At 38.6% G+C, this 27,395-nt stretch overlaps 7 protein-coding genes and 3 non-coding genes across 12 annotated transcripts; 6 read left to right on the forward strand and 4 right to left on the reverse strand.

Annotated features, from left to right (window-relative positions):
* Positions 1-2,514: 2,514 nt before the first annotated feature.
* Positions 2,515-2,586, reverse strand: Trnaa-ugc. Its single transcript has one exon. It is a non-coding gene; the product is annotated as a tRNA-Ala (tRNA).
* Positions 2,587-2,951: 365 nt separating this feature from the next.
* Trnaa-ugc lies at positions 2,952-3,023 on the forward strand. Its single transcript has one exon. It is a non-coding gene; the product is annotated as a tRNA-Ala (tRNA).
* A 3,705-nt stretch (positions 3,024-6,728) lies between these two features.
* Positions 6,729-7,250, reverse strand: LOC26528621. The gene is made up of 2 exons (XM_015164233.3): positions 7,170-7,250; positions 6,729-7,102 (listed from the first exon to the last, which is right to left on the reverse strand). Exons 1-2 carry the CDS (start codon positions 7,209-7,211, stop codon positions 6,788-6,790), a joined length of 357 nt encoding a protein of 118 aa, XP_015019719.1. The 5' UTR covers positions 7,212-7,250; the 3' UTR covers positions 6,729-6,787.
* Positions 7,251-7,333: 83 nt separating this feature from the next.
* LOC6580500 lies at positions 7,334-7,872 on the forward strand. The gene is made up of 2 exons (XM_002006300.3): positions 7,334-7,433; positions 7,505-7,872. The coding sequence occupies exons 1-2, from the start codon at positions 7,392-7,394 to the stop codon at positions 7,817-7,819; spliced, it is 357 nt and encodes a 118-aa protein (XP_002006336.1). The 5' UTR covers positions 7,334-7,391; the 3' UTR covers positions 7,820-7,872.
* Positions 7,873-8,298: 426 nt separating this feature from the next.
* LOC26527400 lies at positions 8,299-10,064 on the reverse strand. Of its 3 annotated transcripts, none has more exons than XM_044011239.1 (2): positions 9,961-10,017; positions 8,299-8,666 (listed from the first exon to the last, which is right to left on the reverse strand). In XM_044011239.1, exons 1-2 carry the CDS (start codon positions 10,000-10,002, stop codon positions 8,352-8,354), a joined length of 357 nt encoding a protein of 118 aa, XP_043867174.1. In that variant the 5' UTR covers positions 10,003-10,017; the 3' UTR covers positions 8,299-8,351. The 3 variants fall into 3 exon arrangements, with proteins under 3 accessions (XP_043867174.1, XP_015019720.1, XP_032586003.1); XM_015164234.3 differs by lacking the exon at positions 9,961-10,017 and adding an exon at positions 8,736-8,790; XM_032730112.2 differs by lacking the exon at positions 8,299-8,666 and adding an exon at positions 9,543-9,900 and having other exon boundaries at positions 9,961-10,064.
* LOC6580501 lies at positions 8,933-9,454 on the forward strand. Its single transcript, XM_015164235.3, has 2 exons — positions 8,933-8,991; positions 9,065-9,454. The coding sequence occupies exons 1-2, from the start codon at positions 8,950-8,952 to the stop codon at positions 9,431-9,433; spliced, it is 411 nt and encodes a 136-aa protein (XP_015019721.1). The 5' UTR covers positions 8,933-8,949; the 3' UTR covers positions 9,434-9,454.
* A 69-nt stretch (positions 10,065-10,133) lies between the features above and the next one.
* Positions 10,134-10,680, forward strand: LOC26528663. The gene is made up of 2 exons (XM_015164236.3): positions 10,134-10,243; positions 10,326-10,680. The coding sequence occupies exons 1-2, from the start codon at positions 10,202-10,204 to the stop codon at positions 10,635-10,637; spliced, it is 354 nt and encodes a 117-aa protein (XP_015019722.1). The 5' UTR covers positions 10,134-10,201; the 3' UTR covers positions 10,638-10,680.
* A 218-nt stretch (positions 10,681-10,898) lies between these two features.
* LOC6580502 lies at positions 10,899-11,408 on the reverse strand. The gene is made up of 2 exons (XM_002006302.3): positions 11,332-11,408; positions 10,899-11,266 (listed from the first exon to the last, which is right to left on the reverse strand). The coding sequence occupies exons 1-2, from the start codon at positions 11,371-11,373 to the stop codon at positions 10,952-10,954; spliced, it is 357 nt and encodes a 118-aa protein (XP_002006338.1). The 5' UTR covers positions 11,374-11,408; the 3' UTR covers positions 10,899-10,951.
* Positions 11,409-11,533: 125 nt separating this feature from the next.
* Positions 11,534-12,037, forward strand: LOC26527522. The gene is made up of 2 exons (XM_015164237.3): positions 11,534-11,606; positions 11,670-12,037. The coding sequence occupies exons 1-2, from the start codon at positions 11,565-11,567 to the stop codon at positions 11,982-11,984; spliced, it is 357 nt and encodes a 118-aa protein (XP_015019723.1). The 5' UTR covers positions 11,534-11,564; the 3' UTR covers positions 11,985-12,037.
* Positions 12,038-25,548: 13,511 nt separating this feature from the next.
* Trnam-cau lies at positions 25,549-25,620 on the forward strand. The gene has a single exon. It is a non-coding gene; the product is annotated as a tRNA-Met (tRNA).
* The last annotated feature ends 1,775 nt before the right edge of the window (positions 25,621-27,395 follow it).

Below are 27,395 nucleotides of genomic sequence, written 5' to 3' on the forward strand. Positions count from 1 at the left end.
TAGTAATCGTTTTTGCATTAATATAATAATATAAATTTAACAAGATTTTAAAATTCACTGTAATTAAATTAATTGTAAATGTGAAATGTAACATACTTTTAGGTACTTAAAAAAAATGTTTTCTTATTTTAATATAAATTGAACTTAATATAAGTTAAACTTAACTACAAATCAAATATTATTGAATATTAACAACTCTATTCAAATGAATAATTAAATTATAATACTGAATAAATAACGAAAACTATATTATCTACTGATCCAATACATTTCACATGTAGTATAGATTTAATTATATGTATTTCATTGCATTTCTTTGCAGCCTGTGGGTGCCACATTTTGAGCCGCAACGTAAAACTCCTTCGTGGTTCCACTCTTTGTCGCCAACTGTACTTTTTGCCGTGTTGACAGTTGACAGTTGGCATTTTGAGTGGTTGCTGACGTGTGCCATGGCCATGATTGATCGGGGTAGCTGGTCAGCTTATGGAATTTATTTAATTTCCGTATGACCACTGAAGCAGCAGCACAGCCCCAGGCCCAGTCCCAGTCCCGGGCTCGGGCCCAGCTTCCCCCGGGCACGGGCTCAATTTTCAGGGACAACACGCCCGCATACACACCTCCAACTGGCATTTGCCGTGTGTAGGCAACAACACAAAAGCCATCCAAAACGAATGTACGAAATGTAGTCATGCAGCAGAGAAGACAGATAATGATCAAATAATACTCAAAAGCACTAGAAGGCTGACTGCTGGACCCGCAATCGCGAGCTCCTTGGGGCGCAGCTCGATAGGCGGCGGCGCGTGGTTCGTTCATTCGTTCGCTCGCTCGCTCGGTCGTTCGTTCGCTTGGTGATTCGCTCTTATCGTTTTAATTAGTTTCGTAAAAGTTGGCAAACAAACAAACTAAGGCGGGAATGGCGGCAGAAGGGGGACTGCAGCTGGGCAGAATATTTGCTTATGGCGTAATGAAATTTAAGCAAAAATTTGTTGTGCACTCCACATATGACTGTCTCTTTTGCTCTCCCTCTCGCTCTCCCTGTGACTCTCTTTCCCATTTCGTCTGCTGCTCGCCTTCTCTGTGCACAAATTAACTTATGAAATTGCTTATAATTAACAAGCCGGCAAAGTGGAAGTCAGAGTTTCGTGCCCAAATTGCATTGCCAATTGCATTTAAAGTTTACACTTAACATTTAATTAAGGTCCTTTCAGGACTGCTGCGACTGGGCTGGACGCACCTGTATTTATCTCAGCTACTGGAACAGCTGGCGGCCATTTTGTTTGCATGCATATTTATAAGAAATTCGCGCGAAATGAATTTCAACTGGCAGGAAGGCAGCTCGCAGGCCGCACTGGCAAACGCTAGAGATTAAGCAAAATACCTGAGCATTTTCTTTTCAAATTAATATGCAAGCCAACCTAGAGATATACATATATATATGTCTGTATATATAAAAAGCGTTAATCTTAAAGAAAGAAACGAAACGAAGTTTCCTCTAAATCCGCTTTAGCTGTCAGCGAAATAAAAAAATAAAAATAAATAAATAAAAGTGCCTTACGTCAATCAAATGTGAATTCTCTTAACTCGTTCATATAAGATCAAGCAACAATTAGCTATAAACCCAAACGAACTGTTTGTAGAGCAACTGCGCCATCATTGCTCGAAGCGTCAGCGTCTTCTTTCGAATCGATCGACCAATGGCTGCCAGTCATAAGAGATCGGAAATTTGTGTCTGTTCCCTGGGCCTGGGCCGTTGGAAAAGGGAACGAGAATGGAACCGAAATGAACTTTAATTTCAAAAACCGTGCAAAAATCGTTCAATCATTTAAGTAAAGTGCCAGGCGCGCAGCGCTGACAGCGAGCGGAACTGACGCATTCAATTCAATGGGCAGCAACAAAAAGGTAGAAAAACATAAGAGAGCGGCGTCAACCCCACACACATACGCACACACACGCTCGACTACACACGTATGCACGCATACACTCACGCTCAGTTTATATTGCTTCGTTGGCTGCGGTTCTTTGCGTCGCTTCGTCTCGCTTTGACTACTTGCTACTGGCCAGCACAGTGCGACCGTCACTCTCTTTCCATCTCTCTTCGATACATGGCGCGGTGCATTTTACAGTTTTTGTATTTTGAAACGATCATGCGGGCGTATAGAAATAGCCTCACACTCTCAATGCAAGAAACGAGCGGTGCTACTGAATAATTTACTTGCTTAACATGCTGTGCACCTGATAGCCGCATGGATCACTTTATCGATTTTACGAATGAAGAAGCAAAATTGCGATCGATTGTGATCTCAAATCGGAATAATTTCGTACTCGAAATACTCGATCGTGCACAGTTTCTGCAGAGCAACACAAAAAGCGGGAAAGGGGGAAAATAACGGGGCTAACCACCTGAATTGATGCGATCGCGCAGCAACCAAAGCAAAAATATCGGCAGAAAAAAATTGTTCAAGAGCATTTTGTATAGAAATATTTAAAATAAAAATTAAAAACAAAAAACGTAATTGGAGATGCCGGGGATTGAACCCGGGGCCTCTCACATGCAAAGCGAGCGCTCTACCACTGAGCTACATCCCCGTTGAGTGAGCAGCAGCACAAACAGCAGCCTAAGCTAAGCGCATGTCAGTTGTCAATGGTCATGCGCATTAAAGTGAAACGTGATGAGAATAAAAAATGGCATTGGATTATATATGAATTATAAACTGTTATCATTTATAAATACAAATAGGAAATCACGTTAATCATTCAGTATTTAGCTGTGCAATGTTTATACTTGTTTATAATTTTTTCATTTAGCAAATTAATTAAATTAAATCAATATCAATATTAAAACAAAAATATGAAATTCGCAATACCTAACACTTAACAGCTACTTCATTGAATTGTACTAGTCTATTTGGGGTTGAGTGACTTATCAGCATTTGGCAGGCAGACATCAACATGGGGATGTAGCTCAGTGGTAGAGCGCTCGCTTTGCATGTGAGAGGCCCCGGGTTCAATCCCCGGCATCTCCAATTACCTTTTTTGGCAATATTATTTTTATATTTATTTAAATATTTCGAAGTTTAGTGTGTGTGTGTGTATTTGCTAACTTCAGTCAGACGAGACTTGTCAAGACAGTGTTTCTGGTTTTGGCTTTGGACCGGCTGACTTGATTTATGCGCAACGAGGCGGCAATAATGAATTATTTATGCCGATTTACGGCTGCCAGGCAGGTCTGCATGTCAATTGGCTAAAGGACTAGTACTGCCAGACGATGTGGGCGGCCGGCAAGTGGGGCGGATGTGGCACACAGCTGAGCGACGCTGACTTCGGGCGGTGACTTTGACTTCTTGCTGCCATTTTAGCCACAATGCAGTCAAGTGGTTAAAATGTATGCTCGCAGCTTCTTGTTCATCTTGTTGCTGTTTCTGTTTTCGTTGCTGTTGCTGTTGCTGTTGCACGGGATATATATACATAGTTAAACGACTTGGGCGGCTAGTGTGGGCGTGACTAGAGCTTTTTGTTTTGACTTTTGTTAAGGCAAGGAAATTGCCTGTTCTCACTTTCGCAACAATTGCTTAGCTGAAATTAAAATTAAATTTTGCATGAGCCAGCCCACATACACACACACACACACACACACACACACACACACACACACACACACACACACACACACACGCATACACACACACAGTGATGTGTGGCTAGCATAGAGAGGCAATTGATTTTGTTGCGGTTTCGACCGGGCTAAGAGCCTGACAATCTGTGTCCTCAAGCTCTTTAAATCGCATCACAACTTCATTTGATTTCACATATTGTCCATCAATTAGCCTCAACTTAAAATCCAGGCCAAAATTTAACAGCAGCTGCCACACATAAATATAATTATGGCAGCTTTCAAATAAATATGCAAATGCAAAATTTTGAGCATATTGAAATTAATTACCACAACACCGTCTGCCTGTGTCACTGAGTCTGTGTGTGTGTGTAATGATAAATATTATATTTCAATTGGCTGGCATACACACGTTTTCCAACCGTCTGTCTCTCCGTCCGTCCGACTGCCTTGCTGCCTGAGTCAAAGCACCCGAAGGCATAATTTAAGTAAAAGAAAATACAAATCGAAATTGTCTCACAAAATTTATGTAATTGCGCAGCCACCACAAGGACCCATACATGCATGCACTCTCTCTCTTTCTCACACACACACATGCAAATTGTTTATGATGCTGCCTTTTTGGCCACTGAATAATTGAGGCAGCAAACTAAACAAATGACATAATCTCAATTTTGTGACATTCGTGTCAAGTCGAAAGTGTCCGAGGCACTTGGTAAGCAAATGGATTTTAGCTTTTAGGCCTTATTGCCAGGATGAGCTTCTAGCATCACATTGTCCCTTGAATTGATTGATGTCCTTGATGTGCAGAAATAAAGTCATCTATCGATTAGCATTGCTATCTCAGATATACACACACATACACTATATCTAATATAATACATATCGTACATACTAACAACAATGTTTTTATAATTGGTAGAACTTATTCATCATTCACGCTATATATTTGACATGCTCCGGTTTGAAACTATTATAATATGCTTATATAATCGAAGAGCCATGGATAATACGTTAAGAATTATATTTATTTTTCGGATTGCATAACAAATATTACAAATTAAAATTTTTACAGAAATATTATTAATAAGCTTAAAATTTATAATGCAACTGAAGATTCGATCTGCTTGGCTTTTTAACAGCTGCAAATATCTACAAATGTTTTTTAAACTAAATAATACAAAACAATAATATTTATTTATTTTATTTGTTACTTTTCATACAAATTGATATTCACTGTATATTCATATGTTTAATTCGAAAAGGACTAGGGAGTCTTTGAATCTGAAATGGAAAAATATATAACACTTTTTATACCGAAATTTTATTAAAACTAAAAAATAAAAATAAGTAAATTAGCTAAAATAAAAATTCATAAACATATTCAAATATTCCTTTAACAACATTATTTTGCTACCTTATAATTACAAAATATAAAATTAAATCACCATCATTATTCTTCGAGTTAGTTTCTTATATCTTCAAATATTCCTTAAAGTAGTCTCGTAAATGATAATTAATATAACTTGTTCCATCATCAATTGCTAAGACCACCGGGTTTCTCCTCTTGGCTTACATTTATGGCCCATTACACTTAATACCTGACCGAAATTCGTATAATGTAAGGTACTGAAAAGAACTTAGAAACTCAAATCGTGTGTCAGGCTCAAAGTCCGACTTAAGACCTCAACTTAATCACATTAGGAGCGCATTTGAAATTCTCTTTTGCAAAGACCGGAATCATCATCAATATCAATATCAGCATCCATGTCGTTTATGCGAAAGTGAAGAACCACATATACGTTAGTGTGTGTGTGTGTGTCTGAAAGGATAAATGTACGAATGCAAAACGTAAAGGACAGCAAGGGACAACTAGCTGTGCGTGTGTGTGTGTGTGTGTGTGTGTAAATTAATAATGCATTCGATATCGAAGCCATTTCGCATTCAAATTCAATTGTGCGTGCGTGCAAATTGAATTCCCCAAAGCCCACGAGCATCAACTAAATTATATTACGCACAACATTTAAGGCCTGAGCTAGAGTTTTTCCCAATTTTAGTGCTGCTTTTAAGCTAGAAACCATTCATTTGCCCGTTGACAATTGCAAATTGCAAGTGTCAAAACGAGCCCGGTCTCCATTTCTCTAAGCAGAGAGAAAAAAAAAAGACGAGGAAAGATGAAAATGGGGTTGGCCCCATTTTGGACTCAGGGCAGTCAGTGTGCTCTGCCTTCGACACAATCACGTTTCAATTAACACACACGGTCCACTCTGCACACGTTTCCCACTGCCGGCCATATTCATATGTAAAACACGCACGCACAGCTGCCTCGCCGCTGCCTCCTCGCTGCCCAGCAGCTTCGCCTTCGCCTGCGCCTCATTCACTTGGCTTAATGGGCTGAACGTCGCGTCGGCTGGTCCTGGACATCATAATTCCGGCCACAATTCCCAAATACCGCAAAAACAACAGTAGCCGGCCGGGCACAAGCCAAAACTCAGTCAGTCAGTCTGTCAGTCTGGCTGGCTGGCTGGCTATACTACAAAACCCATAGAGCTGGAATGCCCCTCGGCCAGCAGTTCGAGTTTTCAGCTATAGACACCCCGTTAGCCGCACACACTCTCAGCCATCCCAAGGCCTCTACCAGCCACAGCCTCTACCAGCCACAGCCAGTTGCAGTCGGACAAGTTCTATGGGGCGCATGAACTAATTACGTTAATATGCGACAACGTTTTCATAGGCGAAAAATGCTGCCAGCCCGGCGGGCGAGAGGCAATTCGCATTCGAGTGGAGCAGCATAAAGTGAAGTTAGGGTCAACGCAATTGGAAAACCAACTGTGGTGCAAATGAGTTGTTCAACATGAAGTGGGTTTTTGGCGTTGGGGTCATGCAAGGCTTCACGTTGCACCGCTCAGCATTCAAACAGCAGCACTAATTGAGCACCAAACACAACTCGGAAATGATTTTACAAATAGTACCACAAATTCCTATATTGAAGTATTTTGCAATCCTCCACTTCAAATTAAGTTAAGATATTTGTCTAGGTGAAATTTTTATATTTTATAATATTCCCAGTTGAAACATTTGTTTTTTTTTTTTTTTTTTTTTTTAATAAAACAACTGATTCGTTGATGCGTCTCCAAGTATAATATTTTCAACCAAATGACGGGATTTGCTAGAAATTTAACGTTTTCCTGGTAAACAATTTTTGTCGAGCAAACCTTGCAAGGCTGGTAGCACAGCAGCATGAATCCTTCCGATCGAGGCCACCAGGCACTTCTGCTTTTCGAATAATCGTTGAACAAACTTGTAAATAACTTCAACCAATTTTTTTGGGTCTAAGTTGTTTGCCTCGTCTGGGACAAAGTTCATACACGCTGCAGTGTTCTTCAACTCCGGTATGGCAAGACCAGCAAGCGAAGAGCCCGACTCACTCGCAACCTGCACGCAATCTAGGATACCATCAATAGTAAGTCCGTTGGCATTGGACCCCAGGAGCTTGACGGTAAGATATAGTCGGAATAGAATCTCTCCTTATCAGATTTAGCTTATCATTCTTGCTTACCAGGAGACAGCTCAGCAAAAGAATGCTCTTAACGATCTGCATTTTGATTTAGACTATCTTATGGACTGACTTGATGCCGCTATTTATAAGGAAACTTAAATCAATTCGATAGGCTGGCGTATCTATATCCGATTCGAAATGGACTAGTGGATCAAATTAAATTAAGCAACCTGCTTATAAAAAGAGCAATACGAGCTTATCGTGAATCTAGTAACACTCGAAATGCAGTTCATGAAAGTTATCTTCTTGCTGAGCTGTCTCCTGGTAAGCCATCTCTCTCACTCTACTCAACAGCGGACTGACTCTCTCTCTCTCTTTCTCTCACTCTACCATAGATTGTGGGACATACTCATGTCAATGCAGCTGGACTCGATCTGTTCAAGATATTGGACTGCGGTGAAATTGCAATCGCGGCTGGCGGCTACGTAGCTGTGAGGGCCGTGCCCTTAGTAAAGGACTTGGCCAAATGCACAAACTTCAATACCGATGCAAATGCCAATCTCGATATCAAGGGTTTCATCGAGGTTGTGAACCAGTTCCTGAAACAAACAAGTGGCAGTCCGAAGTGTTTGAAGACAACGCTGGACACAATTAAGGGCTACGTCGAACCGTTTGTGAAACAAATCACCGAAGCGAAATGCTTCCCCTAGACACATTCACGTTGTAAACTGGTTCAATAAAGTGCTTCCAATTTTTCACATTATCCTGAAATATTACTTAAAAACTGAATGATATGGACTGCTTCATCGCTGCATCTCTTCTTTACCATATTTGATATATTGAACCAAATGAGGATACACACTCTATCATTTCATGTCCCAATGCATCTTCATAATTTGACAAACCTAAATTTTCATTTGAACTATCTTTTGGTTCCACACGGATGTAGGTCGAGCTCGGAATATGAAAGACTTAAATCTAGATCCAATTAAAATTCACAGTAAAGTTGTACAAAGATTCAATAAAGCACTTCTAAACTGAGACGAGAACATTGCTTAATTATTAAGAATTGCTGCTGCGTCTGAATGGAATCAACTAAGACGTTTTGTCAGTAGGACTTGTAGAGACTCCACTACATATTATATTATTCTCAACTTGAACATTTTTGTTGAAATAAAACAGAAATTCGTTTATGCGATTCCACGTATAATTTTCTACCAAACGAGGGGATTTGCTAGAACTTTAATGTTTTCCTGGTAAACAATTTTTGTCGATTAAACCTTGCAAAGCTGGTAGCACAGCAGCATGAATCCTTCCGATCGAGGCCACCAGACACTTCTGCTTTTCGAATAATCGTTGAACAAACTTGTAAATAACTTCAACCAATTTTTTTGGGTCTAAGTTGTTTGCCTCGTCTGGGACAAAGTTCAAACACGCTGCAGTATTCTTCAACTCCGGTATGGCAAGACCAGCAAGCGAAGAGCCCGACTCACTCGCAACCTGCACGCAATCTAGGATACCATCAATAGTAAGTCCATTGGCATTGGACCCCAGGAGCTAGTCGGAGAGATAAAATCGGCATATAGAATCTCTGCTCATTAGATTTAGCTAGTCATTCTTGCTTACCAGGAGACAGCTCAGCAAGAGAATGCTCTTAACGATCAGCATTTTGATTTAGACTATCTTATGGACTGACTTGATGACGCTATTTATAAGGAAACTTAAATCAATTCGATAGGCTGGCGTATCCACATTCAAAAGACCAGCGAGTCAAATTCATTTAAGCGTCCTGCGAATAAAAATTGCGGTGCGAACTAATCTAGAATCAGTAACACCGGAAATGCAGTTCGTGAAAGCGATCTTCTTGCTGAGCTGTCTCCTAGTAAGGCACCACTCTCACTTTACGCAAATGCTGACTGACTCTCATTCTTACTCTCTCTCTTTCTATGCCATAGATTGTGAGGGATAATCATGTGAAGGCAGGAGTTGATCTGTTTGTAGTACTTGACTGCGGTGAAATTATTATTGAAGGTGCCGGCTACGTTGCTGAGAGGGGCAGAGCCTTAATAGAGGAGTTGGCAAAATGCATAGAATTTGATCTCCATTCTAAAGAAAATCTGAATTTTTTGGGGCTAGTGCGCATCTTTAACCAGTTCCTCAGAAAAGTGAGCACCAACCCATTTTGCATACAGAAAACGATGAAAAGAGTTGGGAACTATATAAGACCGTACGTGAATCAATATAAAGAAGAGAAATGCATGTTCGGTAAGAATTCCACAACAAAATCTCATAAACCAAACAAAACTAACGGAGATGAAAATTAAAATAAACACATTTAATTTAAATTTTTAAAATGATTCCTACAAATTTCTATAATGCACAGGGGGGCAAAAATATTAATCGATTGCATAATAAATAAATAATAATTGTGAATAAATTTTAACAGTATGTTTATAGGCCTTCAGATATAATGTTCAAGAAGTTCCGTTGGTATGCATTGTATGTTGTACAATTTTTGCAACTCTGGTTGTACAGCTGCATAAACTCTCTCAAGCGTAGCGTCCACGCACTTTTCATTTGCCAAAAATTGTTTAAAAAAATCATAAATAAGCAAGACCAAACTTTGGGCGTCTAGCTCAGCTGCCAGACTCGGAACGAAGTTTATACACGCCGTTGTTCTCTTCACTTCTGGTATAACGCGAGCAGCAAGCGAAACGCCTGATTCAATTGCTGCCTGCGTACAATCTAGAATACCATCAAAATTGAGTGCGCTGACAGAGGATTCCAGGAGCTAGATGATCAGATGACAAATAGGTTCTCTACTCAGATTTAGTAAGTCATTCGTGCTTACCAGGAGACAGCTCAGCAATAGAATGGCCTTAGTGATATGCATTTTGATTTAGACTATGCGATCTTTTAGACTGCCTTATTTACGCCTTACACGCTATAAGGAGACTCTAATCAATGCGATATGCTAAATATTCGCTTATATAGTCACATTCGATTCGAGCTAGACCAGCGAATCAAATTCATTTCAACTTTGCTAATGAAAAGATCAATAGGAGCTGATTTGGAATCAAGTAACACTTCAAATGCAGTTCATAAAAGCGATCCTCTTGCTGAGCTGTCTCCTGGTAAGCAACCTCTCTCACTCTACCCAACTCTCACTCTACCCAACTCTCACTCTCACTCTCTCTCTCTCTTTGTAACCTATAGTTTGTGAGGGAGAATCATGTAAAGGCAGGAGTGGGTCTGTTTAAGCTATTGGACTGTACTGAAATCGTTATTGAGGGTGCCGGCAAAGTTTTAGTTAGGACCATACCTTTACTAACGGATTGGGCCAAATGCGTAAATTTCGCTCCCGATGCTAAGGGCGATCTAGGTATTCGGGACTTGTTTCCCATTCTGAACCAGTTCCTCAAAAAAATTATAATGAGTGCAAAGTGCATGAAGGTAGCGCTTAAGACAGTCAAGGGTTATGTCGAACCGCATGTGAAAGAATTCATGGATGAGAAGTGCTTGGAGTAGCCCCAAACCCCAATAAACCAATCGATATAAGAACATTGCTAAATAGTTAGGCATTATTAATATAATTATTATTCATTTTGTGTATTATTACAAAAAAAATATATTTCAAGTCTCTCTTATTACGAGCTCGACCTTCATCCGTGTGGAACCAAAATCTAGATCAAATGAAAATCTTAATTTGTCAATATATCAAATACGGTAAAGAAGAGATGCAGAGATGAAGCAGGCCAGATCATTCAGTTTTTAAGTAATATTCCAGTATAATGTGAAAAATTGGAAGCACTTTATTGAACCAGTTTACAACGTGAATGTGTCTAGGGGAAGCATTTCGCTTCGGTGATTTGTTTCACAAACGGTTCGACGTAGCCCTTAATTGTGTCCAGCGTTGTCTGCAAACACTTTGGACTGCCACTTGATTGTTTCAGGAACTGGTTCACAACCTCGATGAAACCCTTGATATCGAGATTGGCATTTGCATCGGTATTGAAGTTTGTGCATTTGGCCAAGTCCTTTACTAAGGGCACGGCCCTCACAGCTACGTAGCCGCCAGCCGCGATTGCAATTTCAGCGCAGTCCAATACCTTGAACAGATCTAGTCCAGCTGCATTGACATGAGTATGTCCCACAATCTATGGTAGAGAGAGGGAGAGAGAGAGTCAGTCCGCAGTTGAGTAGAGTGAGAGAGATGGCTTACCAGGAGACAGCTCAGCAAGAAGATAACTTTCATGAACTGCATTTCGAGTGTTACTAGATTCACGATAAGCTCGTATTGCTCTTTTTATAAGCAGGATGCTAAAATTAATTTGATCCGCTTGTGTAGCTCGAATTGAATATGAAATTCTATGCGAGTATTCAGCATATCGAATTGATTTGGCTTTCTTTATAAATAGCATCATCAATTCAATTCACAAAATAGTCTACATCAAAATGCAGACCGTTAAGAGCATTCTTTTGTTGAGCTGTCTCCTGGTAAGCATGAATGAATAAGTAAGTCTGAGAGAAAGGGATAATATTTGCCATCTCATCGTCTAGGTCTTGGGGACGAATGTCAAGGGGTTTACTGTTGAGGATGCACTAACTTGTGCGCAGGTATCGGCTGAAGGGCTTTCCGAAGTCGCCAGCGTGGCTATACCGGCACTGAAGGAATCGGCGGCGTGTATTAACTTTTTTCCGAAAAAGTTACGTGATCTGGACCTTGAATATGCGCTTCTGCTTGGCTACCAGTTTATTCAGAAATTCACTGGTAGTAAAAAGTGCGTGACTGCTCTGATCGCAAGGATAGAGGCTGTTACAAAGCCAGCTTTAAAGAAGTTGGAGGACGCAAAATGCTTTCCTTATAATAATTAGAGAAATTTAATAACGTTTAAATTTTATACAGAAAGCAATCCCAAAGCCTCTAACAATTACCGTTTTATTAGTTTGTTTGCTAATAGGGGTTTCATATTATAGTGGAAAGAGAAAGAGCAAATTGTGCTTAACGGACTAAAATTACGTCGGCTGCGATATTCTTGACGTTGCATTCCGAATTGTAATGTCCTATTTTTGTTGTTTTCATTTTATTTATTTATTTTTTAAAGATATTTGCAAATTATTTCAGGGTATTTAATTAAATAAGTGTGAAAGCTGATGATATGGTTATGAAAATGAAATAAAAAAGATTGACTTCTATTGCCTATGTAAATATATCAAATTTGCATGCATTACTGTATTACTGCATTACTGATTGATTCGTTATCATATAGCTAAGAATAAAGTTACAAAATGACCTTGAACATTGAATGTTTAAAACTATCTTGAGAACAGTGCCGTAGTTTTTGCTTTTTTCTTTTTCATGCATATTGAAATAACTGCGCAAGAAAATTAAAATGTAACTTGTGGTATTTTATATAATCCTGTCCTTTAATATTTACCATAAATTATCAACTTTAAACAATAATACTTGCTTTCAATATTTTTATACCCAGAAGCCATTCTGTCTCTCCGTCTGTCCATCCGTCTGTCCGTATGTTTGAACGCGTCGATTTTAGAAGACATCATATATATATATCGAGTTTTTCTCAAAAAATCGAAAACTAATCCCGTTATTTTGTTATTTATTAAAATAATTATCGAAATTCATTAATCAAATTATATCTGCTACATCTTTGGAGCTGATTTATATGTACTTAATAGAATTTACGTTTTAATTATAATTCACCTCCACCCCTAAATCAACTCCCTCACCCTTAAATTTGTAAAAGGCCTATTTCAAATACTAGACACTTGTGCTTTGTCAGATGCATGCATTTCAATGTTATAATATATATCACGATCTGAAACTTTCATGAAGCTAGTTCATAGAAAAAAAGTTATTAATGTATTAAAATACGCGATGAATTATCTATATATCAGTTCCTCGTAGGGTTCAGGGGATTTCGTATTCGAGCAGTCTCGACTAGAGCGTACTTATTTGTTGTTATTTGTATTTGTGTATACATACATTTTTCTGTCTCGCTTTTACTCGGATGTAACGGTGGATGTTCATAGATTTTAAGCTCAGCTTGTTCTCTGTCAAACAGTTCCAATGACGCTTCTCTTCGGTTGGGTATCTTGCAATGAATAAACTGTAGCATATATCCGTCTCGCTCTCTATTTCTTCTGTTCCATTCCACAAGGTGCTTCTCTCTCTTTTCTCTCTTCAAATTGATTTACAGTTATTTCACATGCAAATAAAAAGCAATGGTCGAATAGGCATTTACTGTTCATATGTCTGTCCCGCTCTGATAAATAAAAATATTAAGTCGATCGGCTGCTGTTGTTTTTTGTTGCTGTACTCTTTCTACTTATGGTCCTAAGTTCAACTCAAAATGGAGTAATGGAAGCATCGCTGCTGAGTAAATAGTGAACAGAAATTTCTTTTACTTGAAATATATGCGACTCGCTACATTAGCCAGGTGCTATAGCTGTAATTACATCATATTTTTCATCTAGAACAAACTTCGAAATTGAAGCTTTTGTAACTGTTTGGACATCCGTCTATTATGGCTGCCAACACAATCAAGTGTATGTGTTAGTGTGTGTACCCCAGCTCAATGCTAGGGTGGCACGTGTTGAACATCGGCCATCATATCTGCTGTACTACATGCCCAAATCCAGGTTCAGCAGCCAAACCCAACAGAACGGTTTTGCATTCATAAATAAGACATTCAACGAGGCTGCTGCTGTTCAGCGCAGCCGACAGCAGGGGCACCATCAACCTGGTACAAGCCGTACAAATCCCGACTTGACCAGCTGCCCGTCAAGCACACGTACATATATATACACACACACTCGATCATTCACTCACGTACAAGCGCAAAGCTGCCCCATGGGGAATAGCCAGGAGCTGGGGAGGCGCTTGGGTTGGACGTAACTCGTCAATGTCCTTATCGTGCCAGTGCTGCTGACAGCGCCTGCTGTCATTCATTCATTAATGCATTTTCCTGATTTTCACTCATTTAACTTCATAGATTTTTCATTTCGCCTATTACGTGGCCGTCCCAGCAACTGCTGTCCTGCCCAGCACTCTGTGTGTCGTCAGTCGAGTCGAGTCGAGCTTTTCATCCTGTTTGCTGCACTTTGACTGCCAACCCAACGGCTCTTGCCCCACACTGTGAGCCCCCTTGGCCTGCAGCTATGCTTCATTTACTTTGTTGTCAGTGGCCATTAGTTTTGACGCACTTTGGGCTGGACGAGCTATCTGGCAGCAGTTAGCAGGTAGCAGGTAGCAGGTAGCAAGCAGCAGCTACCTGGTAACAGCTCCCAGTTGTTACCCTTGATGAGCATGCCCCATTGCCGTTGGGGCTTTGGTATGCCAATGCGTATACGCAAAAGTGATCTATGTGTGTTGGTGTTGGAGTGTCTATATGTATGTGTGTGTGTGTGTGTGTGGTAAATGTAATGGAGTTGTATATGCCGAGTAGAGCTCTACCCATCAGTGGGAGGCAAGAGCAAACTAAAAACAGGCAATTGAAGTTGCTCCTGTGCAGTTTATTTTAAGTGTTTGAAATTTAAGCAAAAAATTAATGTGGCAAAAATAGAAACGGGCATTTTGTTGTAAATATCTAATAATAAAATAATAAAAAACGAGTATATGCATACACATTTATATTAAATAATCCAAAGAGAATCTAGAAGCGCAACGTAACGAATGTCATTAATTATATAAATGACGATTCGAATCAGCATGAAATTTGTCATGAGACTTTTAGATTATAGATATATAGAAATTCACCAATTCATTTAATTAAAAAAAAAAAAACAGGAAACAATTATCATTAGAGTTGAGCTTGAAGCTAAAACCAATTCTGAATTATTTAAAATATTTATTGATATTCAGATTCGAGTTTCTGCTTGCAATTTAAGAGTCACGAAAAGAAAATAAAAGAAAGGCAGAAAAGGTGAAGAAAATAAGCCAAACGTCTGTGACATGCAGCTGAATTAATTACAATTAAGGGCGTGGCACAGCTCTGCAGAAAGAATTGAGAAAACAGCTAAGAGAAGCTGCCAAAATGGCGACAAAAATTACACTGGGCGAAAATGAATTTGGTGCTGTGTGACGAAACGCCTTGAAGTATGCAACGAATTTTTGCTATTAACTATAAAGGACGAGTGGGTGATGAGAATGAGGAGGGCGAGGGGAGCGGGAGAGGGTTTAGTTGGATGGGCAGACAATTTGAGGCAATCATGCACTCGTTAATCTTGCTCAGGGGCCAGAATTAATAGTTAACCTGGCCAACAGTAGAGTGAGATAGATAGCTAAGGAGAAAGTGGGAGCGGTAGCATTTGGGATACTTTGGTCAGGTCACAAGAAAAATGTGTTGCCGAGCAAATTAAACTCGTTCTAAATACATTACGATAGCGTCCTACGCTTTTCAAGGAGCAGCCGAAAAGACAAACAAACTGAAGCATCGGGTGACAGACAACAAAAACAACAAGCAGAAGTAGAAGCAGCAACAGCAGCAGCAACAGCAACAGCAGCAGCAACAGCAACAGCAGCAGCGACAAGGACTAAACAAGATTAATTATACCTGAAAGCCAAAGTCAGTTAGCTGCTGCCAGGCGTAGCCTTTTGACTTTTGAGCATCGGCAACAATTCCTAGTCGTTGCCCTCGAGCATCATTTAGTGTAGACTGGACTGCATAGCAAGGACATAGCCGTGGACAGCGCCACCTCCGCCTCCGCCTCCAACTCTAACTCCACTTCCAACTCGAGCGCCAACTCTGTCTCTGACTTTTGTTTACTTGCTGTCTCTCATTTGCTGTTGTTGCTGTTGTTGTTGTTGTTGCTGCTGGTTAAACGCTCGGAAAATCGAGTCGTAGATAAAGCGCAGCTGAAGCTGAAGAAGTGTCCTCTGTGTTTGTGCAAAATGTCACTTCAGGTACTTGAGCTGGCTCAATATATATAAAAAAAGTACAGCAACAATCAAGGGCCATAACAACAACAACAACTGTCTAAGTGCAAATCGCAATGATTTCAGCCAAATTCAATTTACACAAACCAAAATTGTTGCTTTGATATTTGCTGAAATTTTGACTGAAATAAAAACAGCTTTCAAATGAATTGTAAAATAAAAGTGAATTAAATTCATGATAATTCTTAAAGCATCAACCATGAAGAGTAGGCAAGAGTGAGATGCACAGAGAGGGAGAAAGAGAGAGAGAGAGTGACAAGAGGAGAGGGACTGTAAGAGGCCAGAAGGGAGATTGAGAGATATTCTCATAGAGAAATAAGAAGAGAAAAAAGACTTTAGAATGAAAAGAAATTTAATTATGCAATGAATTTATTTTTCTTCTCTATAAACTGTAAAAATAACTCTATTATAATATTTAATTTACTTCTAAATATTGTTATATAAATGAAAAACTAATTCGTAAATTTTTCACATTTTCCATTTGCAAAGCTTTGACCATAAACTTTGCATCTTGTTTTGAGTTGAAACAAGTTTTCTACATTTTCAGTACATTGATTTCTTTAGCATCAGTTTTAGTTGTTGTTCGTAGCCCCACGCCTTTCCCTTCTCGTCCACCAGCCGGTTGGGCTGCCATTTTGTTTTGTGTCCAAAAATTCTCGAGCTGTACGAATTCGTTTGGCTGCTGCTGCTGCTGCTGCTGTTGCTGCAGCAAAGTGAAATGTTTTCATTGTATTGAAAATGCTGGCAGAGGATTTAGCTTCATTGTTTTTGTTGTTTTGTGTTGCTGTGTTATTGTTATTGTTATTGCAACAAAGCTGAATGTGTTTTTGCTGTTGACACCTGAAATGCAAACACATTTGCCACAGCCGCCGCACAGCAAACGGGATTCAGTTTCTGATTCAGTTTTCTAGCTGCAGCAGCAGCTGCTGCTGCTCATGTGTTATTCGAGTGCATTTGTCTATGTGTGCGTGTGTGTGTTTGTCTGTGTTTCGTCCATGTGCATGCAGTCGACAGCCTGCAGTTTTTGCATGTTTGAAGTTAAAGAGGGTTCAAAGTCTTGTTTTCATTTGCCAACAACATGCGAAAGTTGTATCGCTTGACCTGGCCGACTGCAGGTCATCGAGCTGACCCAGAGTCGCAGCTGCAGCGCATGCGGTGCTGCCATACACTGTGATAAATCTCATTCGGTGCATTCTATTTGATATTCAAGACATTCCACGTTTGATTCGGTTGGCTGTCTAGCCATGCCCACACTCTGCACCCACATTAGTGTTCAATGGAAATTTCCAAAACAAAAAGAGAATTGCTCGCTCTAAGCTCATCTTAACTTCGCTGTGGCTAACCTGTCGAGGCGCTCCCTGCTGCGACCTTTGATCGTATTTGCATTAAGTGCCACTTAACATGAAATCTCAATATTTTATGCAAAAGCGGCAAAGTTGCAACTTCATTGTAGTTGCTCTCGGTCTGTGTGACTGTGTGACTGGGAGGTTTCAATAACAGCGCCGTCTGCGCGAAGGCCGTGAATCAAAATCTCTGATGACGTCTCTCACTGCTGTCTGACGTCTGCTTGGATTGGCTGTCAACTAGACCTTCGTTTCGCCGTTCTTCTCACTGCCTCTCCCTCTCTCTCTCTGTTTATCTGCCACTGCCGCCAACTTTGCACATATCATTTACAAACCTTTTGCCCTTGCTGTGTTGCTGCGGGATTAGCTACAATGTTCGCTCAGTCCTTCACGCACAATTTGAATTGAAAATTCAAGTGTTTTTGTTTTTGTCTCGGCGAGAGCTTTGCAATGCATCAAATTGGCAGCAGCTGACAGTGCAGCAGGGTACAAGTGTCAGCCAGCCAAAGTTGTCAATCACATTCCAATTTAAGTAGCAGATGTTGTGTAATCAAATTCGAAAGTGAAGTACATTGGGTGGCTATTTGCTTAAATTTTAAAGACATCTTAATTGGACAGCCTTTCGAAGATGGTACTTCAAAAATGAAAAAGGATAAAAATAAGAAACATTCATACAAAAGGTAACAGCTTGTAAACCAATCACGACAGCTCGAGTTGTTAGAGCGAGACAACTGCTGGTATGTTATTTTAAGTTGCAGAGACAGCGATCAGTTCTTACCAGTGCTGCAAACTTTTTCCAGACAGTAGATAGTTTTAACGATGAGAAAGATAAAAAGCTGATAAAATATTCAACACATTCGGATTGAGTCTGTTTCCTTATTAAGTTTTACAGCATATTTGATTAATTATTTTTACTGCTTGAGACTAATTAATGAGCACATTAAGGTCGGTTATAAAAAGAGCCAGATTTGACGGGAAAAAATCGAGAGTGGCAACACTGGCTCTTAAGCATCTGTGCCAGCAAAAAAGTACCGTTATAATTAAAAGGCATGAAATATAGCATGCGTTAGAGCGGGATAGCTCGATTTGTTGGAGTAATATGCGAATGAGTGAGAGTGATGCAGAAGACATCGAATGGCAAATTAGTAGTCTGCGCGTTAGAGCGAGATAGCTGCTTTCACTATTCATTATTATTACCATACATGCTTGTGGTGTCAGCTTTGTCTCAATCTAACACATTTAACTTACTGTAAAGGTACTCTGATCTATATTTAGCTCTGTTGTGTGTGCGAATATGAGAAGACATCATAAACCAAGGAATTGTTGCGAACAAGCCAGCTGCTGAAAAGCCGATTACTATTTGCGTATGTATGTAAGAATAATTTAATAGTGTAGCTATAGCAACTGGCTAATTGGTGTAGAACAGCTGCTAATAATGTTTGCTCTATGTTGTAAAACTTGTGATCTGTATTTAAGTTGCTATGCGTGCGTAAGAGAAATAATAAATTCAACTTGCCTGCCAATTGGATGAGCTGAACCTTAACTCACCTGAGACTTGGCCTGGCGTTTGCCTAGTTGCAATTGGTGAAATTTGCTGTTGCAGCTACTCATTGGAAAGCAAACTTTAGCCGCGTTTATTCTGGCTCTCTGACCTCTGGCTGTGCAATCGCAAAGTCAGAACTAAAACGGTTTTGTGCATTTCGACGATTACCCAACGCAGCGTTGCATAATTTCAGCATCAAATATTTAACGTAAATCTTTTGTGCGCAATCAAACAGTTTTAGCAGCTTGCCGAGTCTCGTGCGCTCCACCATTCCCATTTGCCAAGTTTTTAGTTTCACTAGCTTTATTTTATTCCATTTCTCATTTTACATTTTATTTCATTTTTTAAAGTTTTTTTTCTCCTGTTTTATTCTTTTTTGCTCAGTCAAGCAAACGTCTAAAGGCAAACAAAGTTTTTCGCCAGCATCAGTTAATTTAGTCAATTCAGCTCTCACTGTATTCCCTCTTTCAGCTTACCTGCGCTTCCTAAATATAAAAGTTGGGGCTGAGGAATGGAAAAGCGGAAAATTCTATGCCGCAGTGCATTCCGGGAGCATTTCGTTTCATTTCATTGCGCGGTGCTAACACCACAAAGTATGCAACGGAAAAGCAGCGCTGCAATTTTTATGAGATTTTCGCGTTTGGCGTGCTAAAAACCCAACAAAATCAACAGAGAATTCACTTAACTTTCAACTATGCCAAGCTCTGATTAAAATATCATGAGCCGGCTGCAAATTTTGACAAGTTGGCAGCATCCACATCCCCGAATTATATTACGCTGAATGCATTATGTTAAAATATATCCTAATTAAGTTAAGCTGGAAAACCTCATATGTGACTCAGCGAAATCTTACAAGACTCGAAGTTAAATATAAACGAAAATAACAAAATGAATTAATGCATGTATTTTCTTCTCTTTTACACACATCCCGGTGGGGCTTTACAAATGACCCAAAATGGCAGCCGCAAATAGTGCGTATATATTTATCTCTTTCGCGCATATTGAGACGAGCGTTTGCTAATTTTAAAGATGCCAATCAGTGCAATTCAAAATATAGCAATATGGCAGCCACCTTAATGCATTATAAAATATGAATATTTATCTCTTTCATACACATGTCTAATAGGCCTCGATCTCGTGAACTCATCAGTTGTTCATAGATTCTGGAAAGATCAATATTATCGATTACGCATTGCTCAAATAGATATATTCAAAGTTCACCACTCAAATAATTTAGCAACCGTGAATTGTTGGCCTTCCCTTGGTTCGTTCAGGTTGTTTGTTTATCGCAATTTATGTGTCGGCACAAAGGTTAAGTTCGAAAAAGAGGAAGAAAATGCTGTCTGATTTTGTGCAATTTCCCAACGGAATTTAGCCACCCTCTGCTTAGGTTAGGTGGCAACGCAGAAAATAAATGGCACAGCGAATTTAAGCCACTAAATCAGTGCAATTTTCATATCGCAAAACATTATTCACAGATTTCCCGTTTTGTTTTTTTGCTATCCATTTTATTGGGGCACCGCCAGCTACTAAACAAACTTTATGTACCCCAAAAACTGCACCGACTACCCATATTTTAAGTTCTTTCGAGCACTGCACGAACAAAATATGCAAATTTATTGCTACACAAAGTTTCGTAGACATTGGAGCGAAAAATGTGACAGCAATTATATGGGGAGCAGCAGAGGCTAGATGCGACCTGAACAAAGTGTGGAACGATAGGAGACTCTCCCATGGGCTCCACAAAATAAGAGACAACAATTCCAGACGTTACTTCAGTATCAAATTTAATTACTTTTTGGTAACCCAATGAGTCAAGTACAGGTAGGCGAAAATAAAATGCATCGAATAGGAAAGCATTCATATATTAGATGTTTTCTTTTAGATACGAAATGAACAAATAAATAGGAATTTATTTCAATAGTCTTAAATTTGCGTTGATAATATTTGTAAAAATATGTAAAGATGAAATTTAATAAATATTCTATCATAAATAAATGCAAAACGGCATTTAATATTAGTTGGTATTCAATGCCTTCGGCAATATTTGCGTAACCTCTTAATCGAGCTTTTCTTTATAATTCGTTTTTATTTTATTTATTGTTTTTATTTCATTTTGCTTTTTTGCTGGACTAACTCTTTTCAAGTTATTAGTTTAAGTGGTCTTCCGTTGAGTTTCATTTCCAGCTGGTTGCCCAATCAAAAAGTTGTAAAGCCGCTTTGTGCCCAAGTTGATGCTTTGTATGGCCTACCTGGAGGCGCATTTACTTTGACCTAACATTTCAATTAGGTGGGCGCCACAATTTACCCAGCTTCAGTTTTTTCTTCATCTGCTGATCAATTGGAAAAAAGTTTTTGCGAAAACAATGAGACGTAAATACGGTGAGAGGCAGAGAGGCGCTGGCTAAACCGAACTTCAATTTATGCCTTAGCAAGTTGAGTTTATCTTGCCTAACCGAAAGCCTCAGACTCGGTGCCTAACCTCAAACTCAAACTCGAGCTATTGCACTAATTTGTCGTCGTTATGCAAGGTAAGCCATTCACCATTCACTGTGCACCGTTCACCCTCTCACCTTTTGGCATGGCGTGCAGGAGTGCTCGTCTGGATTTGTTGCTCTCGGACTCCTTCGAACTGCTCTGCTTAAGTTCCACATAATTTACGCACGCACATTTGTCGCCAGCTATCTCGCTCGCTCACACACCTCAGCTGCTGCTGCTCCCGCTTAAGACAATCGTGGGCGTTGGGGTCGGGGTCGGAGTTGGGGTTGGGGTTGGGGTTGGGGTTGGCTGTTTGCTTGTGTAACTTCCCCTGGCATAAGTTAATGCATCTTTATAGGCAATAAAATTTAAGTTTCTTGGCTGCCTTTGCCGCTTGTTAAATTTTTCATGAGCAGCTACCCAATAAGTTTGCCCGCCCCTTGTCCTCCGCCTCCTCCTCCTCCTCGGCGAAAAACTTTGGACAAAACTTAACAGAATTTAGTGGGCAACTGAACGGCGGCATTTGCTAAGCGGGCGGATGTATTCTAGTATGGGGCCTGCATTTCGCTTACACGGCTAGCCACTGCCTCGTCCATTGCCCCGAGAGCCGACTGCTCCTGCAGGTTTCACAACCGGGAGCCCTGAATTGTTGCTCTTGTTAATTCAAGCGTTTGGTTACTGCAAAATTAAGTTGGTGGTCTCTCTCCTTTCTCTTAGCCTAACTTCGGAAACATAATTACCAGTTAATTTTTATAGACTACCAAACAGTGATAGCTCTTGTTGTTTATATATATATATATATATTTATAGTAGAAAAATTATATATGTGTGTATATAAAGCAGCAAATTAAGGTCTTCGAATTTATTCATTAATCTTTAAAATCATTTCAGGTAACCTTCTAAACTCGATCATTAGAATCAGTAAGAGTCTGAAGTCTGACTCTTAGTCGTCATCAACTGTGTTGGGTGTGGAAACGAACTCAGCTCTTTACGTAATATTTGTATGCAGCGTGTCTGATCGCATTCGAGCTGCTTGTGTGAAAGCAAATATATGTCTAATTTTCTAATTTTTCAAGAAATAATTACATGACAATTTTAAATTGAAGTATGAAATCAATTCTATTTATTTTTTCTGAGCAATGACTCACATTTTATGTCTTCAAACTAAAACCAAGAGATGTTCGTTCAAACAGTCGGTTGCATAGAGCAGCTGCAGACATGACTCGATTGACTGAGCATACATGGATGACTATGTATTTGTTATGGGTTCCAGCACGCGTTCGTCTCGCTGTCACATACAGGTGCATCAAACCGTTATACCTTGAACTTGCCATTTTGAGTCCATTGAGAACACGGATAGCTGGCAAAATAGCCTAAGGGCCACGATTGCCATAGACCAACAACACAGAGAACAACTCCTTGGCTGGACCGAGACGAGGCAGGTGAGACGACATTAATGAGGATGCCTTCAGGTGGTCACTGCGACGTGTTGTGTAAATATTTTGTTTGTCACTATTAAAATTGACTAAAAACAAATGGCTTACGGTTGATATATATATGTGTGTGTGTATGTGTGTGTGCACACATGTGAGGCTGTACGTGTATATGTGTGTGTGCGTTGGTTACAGCAATTTTTAATTAACGTGATTAAATTAATTTAATGAGCTCGTCCTCTGTCTGCTTTCAGCTCAATTGCAGTCGTTCAAACTTACTTATACCCTGTATAGTTTAGTGGAACAGGTAGATTGAACGAATCAAAAGGTAGAAGGAAATTTGAGGCTTATACATATATTTCTTCTTTTTATAAAATAATAATACAACAGTAATATAAAATAAAATATTAAACAGTGAATTCTTAGAATTATTTTATTATTTTTAAGCAATTGCGTTGTTAAAATACTAAATAATTTTGAACATTAATTATTAAAAGTTATTAAAAAAAAAAAAAAATTAAAAATTTAAATAAATAAATATATGTAAATATATAATGTTACTATTATTAGTATAAATTTATTTAGCTCACTGTCAAAGTTTTTTTTTAAAAGACTGTCTTTTCATTTATTTTATTAAATAATATTAATTAAGACTTTAATATACATTAATTTTTGATGATGGATTATTTTGTATATATATTCACACTAAAAACGACGTAGTTAGTTACATTTTCTACAGGGCATCGCCTAGTCGTATATGCTTGTTCATCCACGGACCCAGTTTAAACTCACTTTAAGCGACAATTAAACTTTCATGCGTTTGTTGCTGTGCAAGGACAGCGGCGACAAGCGCAACAACAATTACAACAACAGCAGCAGTGACGTAAACATAAACGCCACGTTACGTGTAATGTATAACGTAAAATGATTTTTACGACGCCCGACGACCGCGCCACATGTCTGATCAACGTCAGGTCTGGATGGACTGGACGAAGGGCTTGTCAGAGTCGAGCGGCATTATCATTAACAACATCATGTGAAAGCGCCACGCCCCCCAGTTCGCATTCAGCTTAAACGCTCCCCGTACATGGTAACGTACTTACATTGTCAATTGCTGAACGAGGGCAAAAGAGACAGAGAGAAAGAGAGAGAGGGTAACAGAGATAGAGTAGAGGGTAAAAGGGCATAGAGAAAGTCCTGTTTGCGTGTTGAGCAACGGTAAATGGGTGTGCGTATGCATGTGTGCGTGTGGGTGGGCTAATAAACCAATTTCTGTGTTAATTTTTGTGCTATGACCATAACCTCACTTGTCTTAATTGATGTTGTCTATGTTTATAGTGCGGGCAATTTAGTGAGCAAGAGGTTCTGCATGTATAATAAGCCACAGAAGAGTAACGGAGTGAAATTAGACTATGTTTTAAGTGAACTGTGTTTTAGTTGCATATAGTTGTTAGCTATAGTAATTAAATACAACTAAGCAAAACCTGACAAGAGAGTCTTCATCTACAGACATAATCAAGACTACATACACACCTATGTACATATATAATCTTCTTTAAGGCATTTGAAACAAGTTTGAGCATTTTTTGCTTATATATTCAGAATTGGCTTAAAGTGATTTTCTTATCTTGGCTGTTAGCTTCTTAGGATAGTCCCACCTGGGCATTAGTCTTAGGGCCGTAATTTATACACATTAATTACAGTTCGGGGTTGGGCGGTCGCATGGACGTGGCCAACGCGGGATATAATATTTTGTGCACCATGCAACTAATTGCAACTGTTGCCAGCTTGGCGCCATATCGCAGCGACAATGACAGCGCTGCCGTTCCCATTCCCATTCCCATTGTCAACGGTAGAGCAGGAGCTGGTGCAGCTGCAGCAGGAGACGTCTGCAACTTTCTGGCTGCCCGTGCTGCCGCTTTAACCCTTGGGATGGCTGCTGTCGCTTTTGCAACGCGTTGGTGTGTGAAATAGACAACTTGCATTCCGACGCGTGTGTCTGCGTGAGGCTGCTCACCTTCAACTTCTTTAAAAAGCAAGGGAAAATTGCTAGCTAAAAAAACAATGAAAAGAAAGGAAAATCTGCAGGCAGTCGGCGAATTTCGTTTTTCGCCAGCACATTTTTCACTGCCATGTGCCAGCCTGATGTCGTTTTTTTTTTTTTTTTTTTTTATATTTTTTATTCATTTCTTTTCCAGCACTGGCACCTGGGGAATTTACGTGTGCATGCGTGCGCTTAGCATACCCCAAAAACTGTGCAACCTCTGGAGCCAACGCTTTGCGGCTGGCCTCCATTCAGCCCTTTACTGATTTTTTTTTTTTTTTTTTTGCTTTTCTTTATTGCGGTTAAGCAAAAATAATGTTTCTCACGCCACCTTCCAGTTAAACGATGCAATATACGAAAATTCTCTAGAGAACCTTGCGTGCTTCTATTTTCATTTCAAATAATTTATTTTTGGTGTAAATTCGATTTTCCTCAAGTCAGTTTAACTTAAATTTAATATGATGGTATTTTTCTCTATTACAAACGAAACTTCTGAATAGAATTTAAATATAATATGTTTCTCTACCCATCTCGCTCGCTCTTCTGTTCATTGCTTTTAATTGCGCTATTCTCGCACTCAACAACAAGGGTTGATAGCCACTTCACACATTTAAAGCTTTTGCCGCTGGGCACGCAACAAGCAGAGTGGCGCAGTGGAAGCGTGCTGGGCCCATAACCCAGAGGTCCGAGGATCGAAACCTTGCTCTGCTATAAATAAAGAAAATGTGTGATTTCTTTTTTTTTTTTTTTTTTTAATTTTTAATTAAATGCCTAGTGAAATAAAAAGACCATTGTTGATTTTTTGAATTTATTTTTCGTGTTTTTATTGTATTTCATTGTTTGTTTTTGTTGTTTGTTGTTGTTTGTTTTTTCATGTTTTACTTTACTGCTAAATAACTTTAAATGTGGTAATTTCTTGACCATATGCGTCATACATCTTCATCAGCTTTTCCCTTTTGACTGCTTTTCATTTCTTCCCCTTGCTTCTTCTTGTGGTTCTGGTTAGTTTCGCAACTGCAACAAAATTACGATGTTTGCTGTGCATCTCTTTATTTATCATCTTTACTCATCTTGTTCTTTACATGTATATAATAACTAAATTTGCTTTATAATAATAAATATAATAATAGTTAATAATGATTTGTTTATTAAATATTTTTAAAAAATGTTCGTTTTTAGGAGTATAATTATCATCATCATCATCATGATCATTATCATCATTATCTTTATCATACTTATTCTCGTTTTAATCGTTGCCAATCGTTCCGTGAGCGAGTTACATGTCTCTCTCTTTGTCTCGCTCGCACTTGCATTCCGAACGGTTCCTCTGTTCCGTCTCAATTTATTTGTTTATTTTTCTCGTTTACACAGAGTCAATACATGTTTTTCGCTTAAGCTTAAGAACTATTATTTCAATTCATCATTGTTGTTTTTTGTTGTGTTTTTTTTTTGTTTTTTTGTTGTTTTGTATATATGTATAGGTAATTGAATATACTAGTTCATTAATTAATGTATTTAATAATAAGTATATATATGTTAAATACAAAATAATACACACGTTTTAGTACGTTTGCATGTATATCAAATAAAACAAACTACAAAAATATACAATATTTATGAACACAAAAACAAAAAAATGACACAAGATCTAAAACCAACAACAAACAACTTTTAATGAATATCACAAAAAAAAAAAGAAAAGAAATTGAACATAAAATTTGTATAATAATAATAATAATTACAATAGTTAATTATAAGAAAACATAAAAAGTATATTCGAACACCTATTCAACTTAAGGGTCTATAAAAACAATAAATTTTGCGGCTACGTTTTGTGAGAAATACGTTTAGCCGCAGAAGAAAACATATAGAAAATTCGTTGATATCACCTGACAAAAATGAAAGACTACTTACAGTTAATATATATACACACACACAGACACATACAGACACGAGTATGGGTGTGTGTGTATGAATTACATTCAATTCAATTAAAATTAAAATTAAAACTTTTTAATATTTTTATACGCACGCTTAAGTTGTTCACACCTAGTTTACGTTTTCTTCTTCTTCTTAGTTTCATTTCTTATAATGTTTTCGATTTTCTTTGTTTTTGTTTTTGTAGTACAATAAATTGTTTGTTTGTTTCATTACGTTGCAATATTGATTCATTTTTTGTTCTTTACTTTTCAATAAACACATCACATCATATTCACAATTAATAATCATAATAATCTAATATATGTATGTATGTAAATATATATATATATGCATATATAAACACATATATATACACATGTGTGTGTAAATATATAAACTAAAATTAACAATAATAACTATGACTTATGCTGAAAAAAGACTATACCATATATTATTACATTTTATTATTATGGTTCCGCTATTATAATTATACTTTTATATAATTATGTATATATATAATTTATTAATTTATGTTCTTGTTTTGTTTTGTATTTGAATGCGCCATG

This window comes from Drosophila mojavensis, unplaced genomic scaffold, assembly GCF_018153725.1.
Source record: "Drosophila mojavensis isolate 15081-1352.22 unplaced genomic scaffold, ASM1815372v1 contig_81, whole genome shotgun sequence".
NCBI lineage: Eukaryota > Metazoa > Arthropoda > Insecta > Diptera > Drosophilidae > Drosophila > Drosophila mojavensis.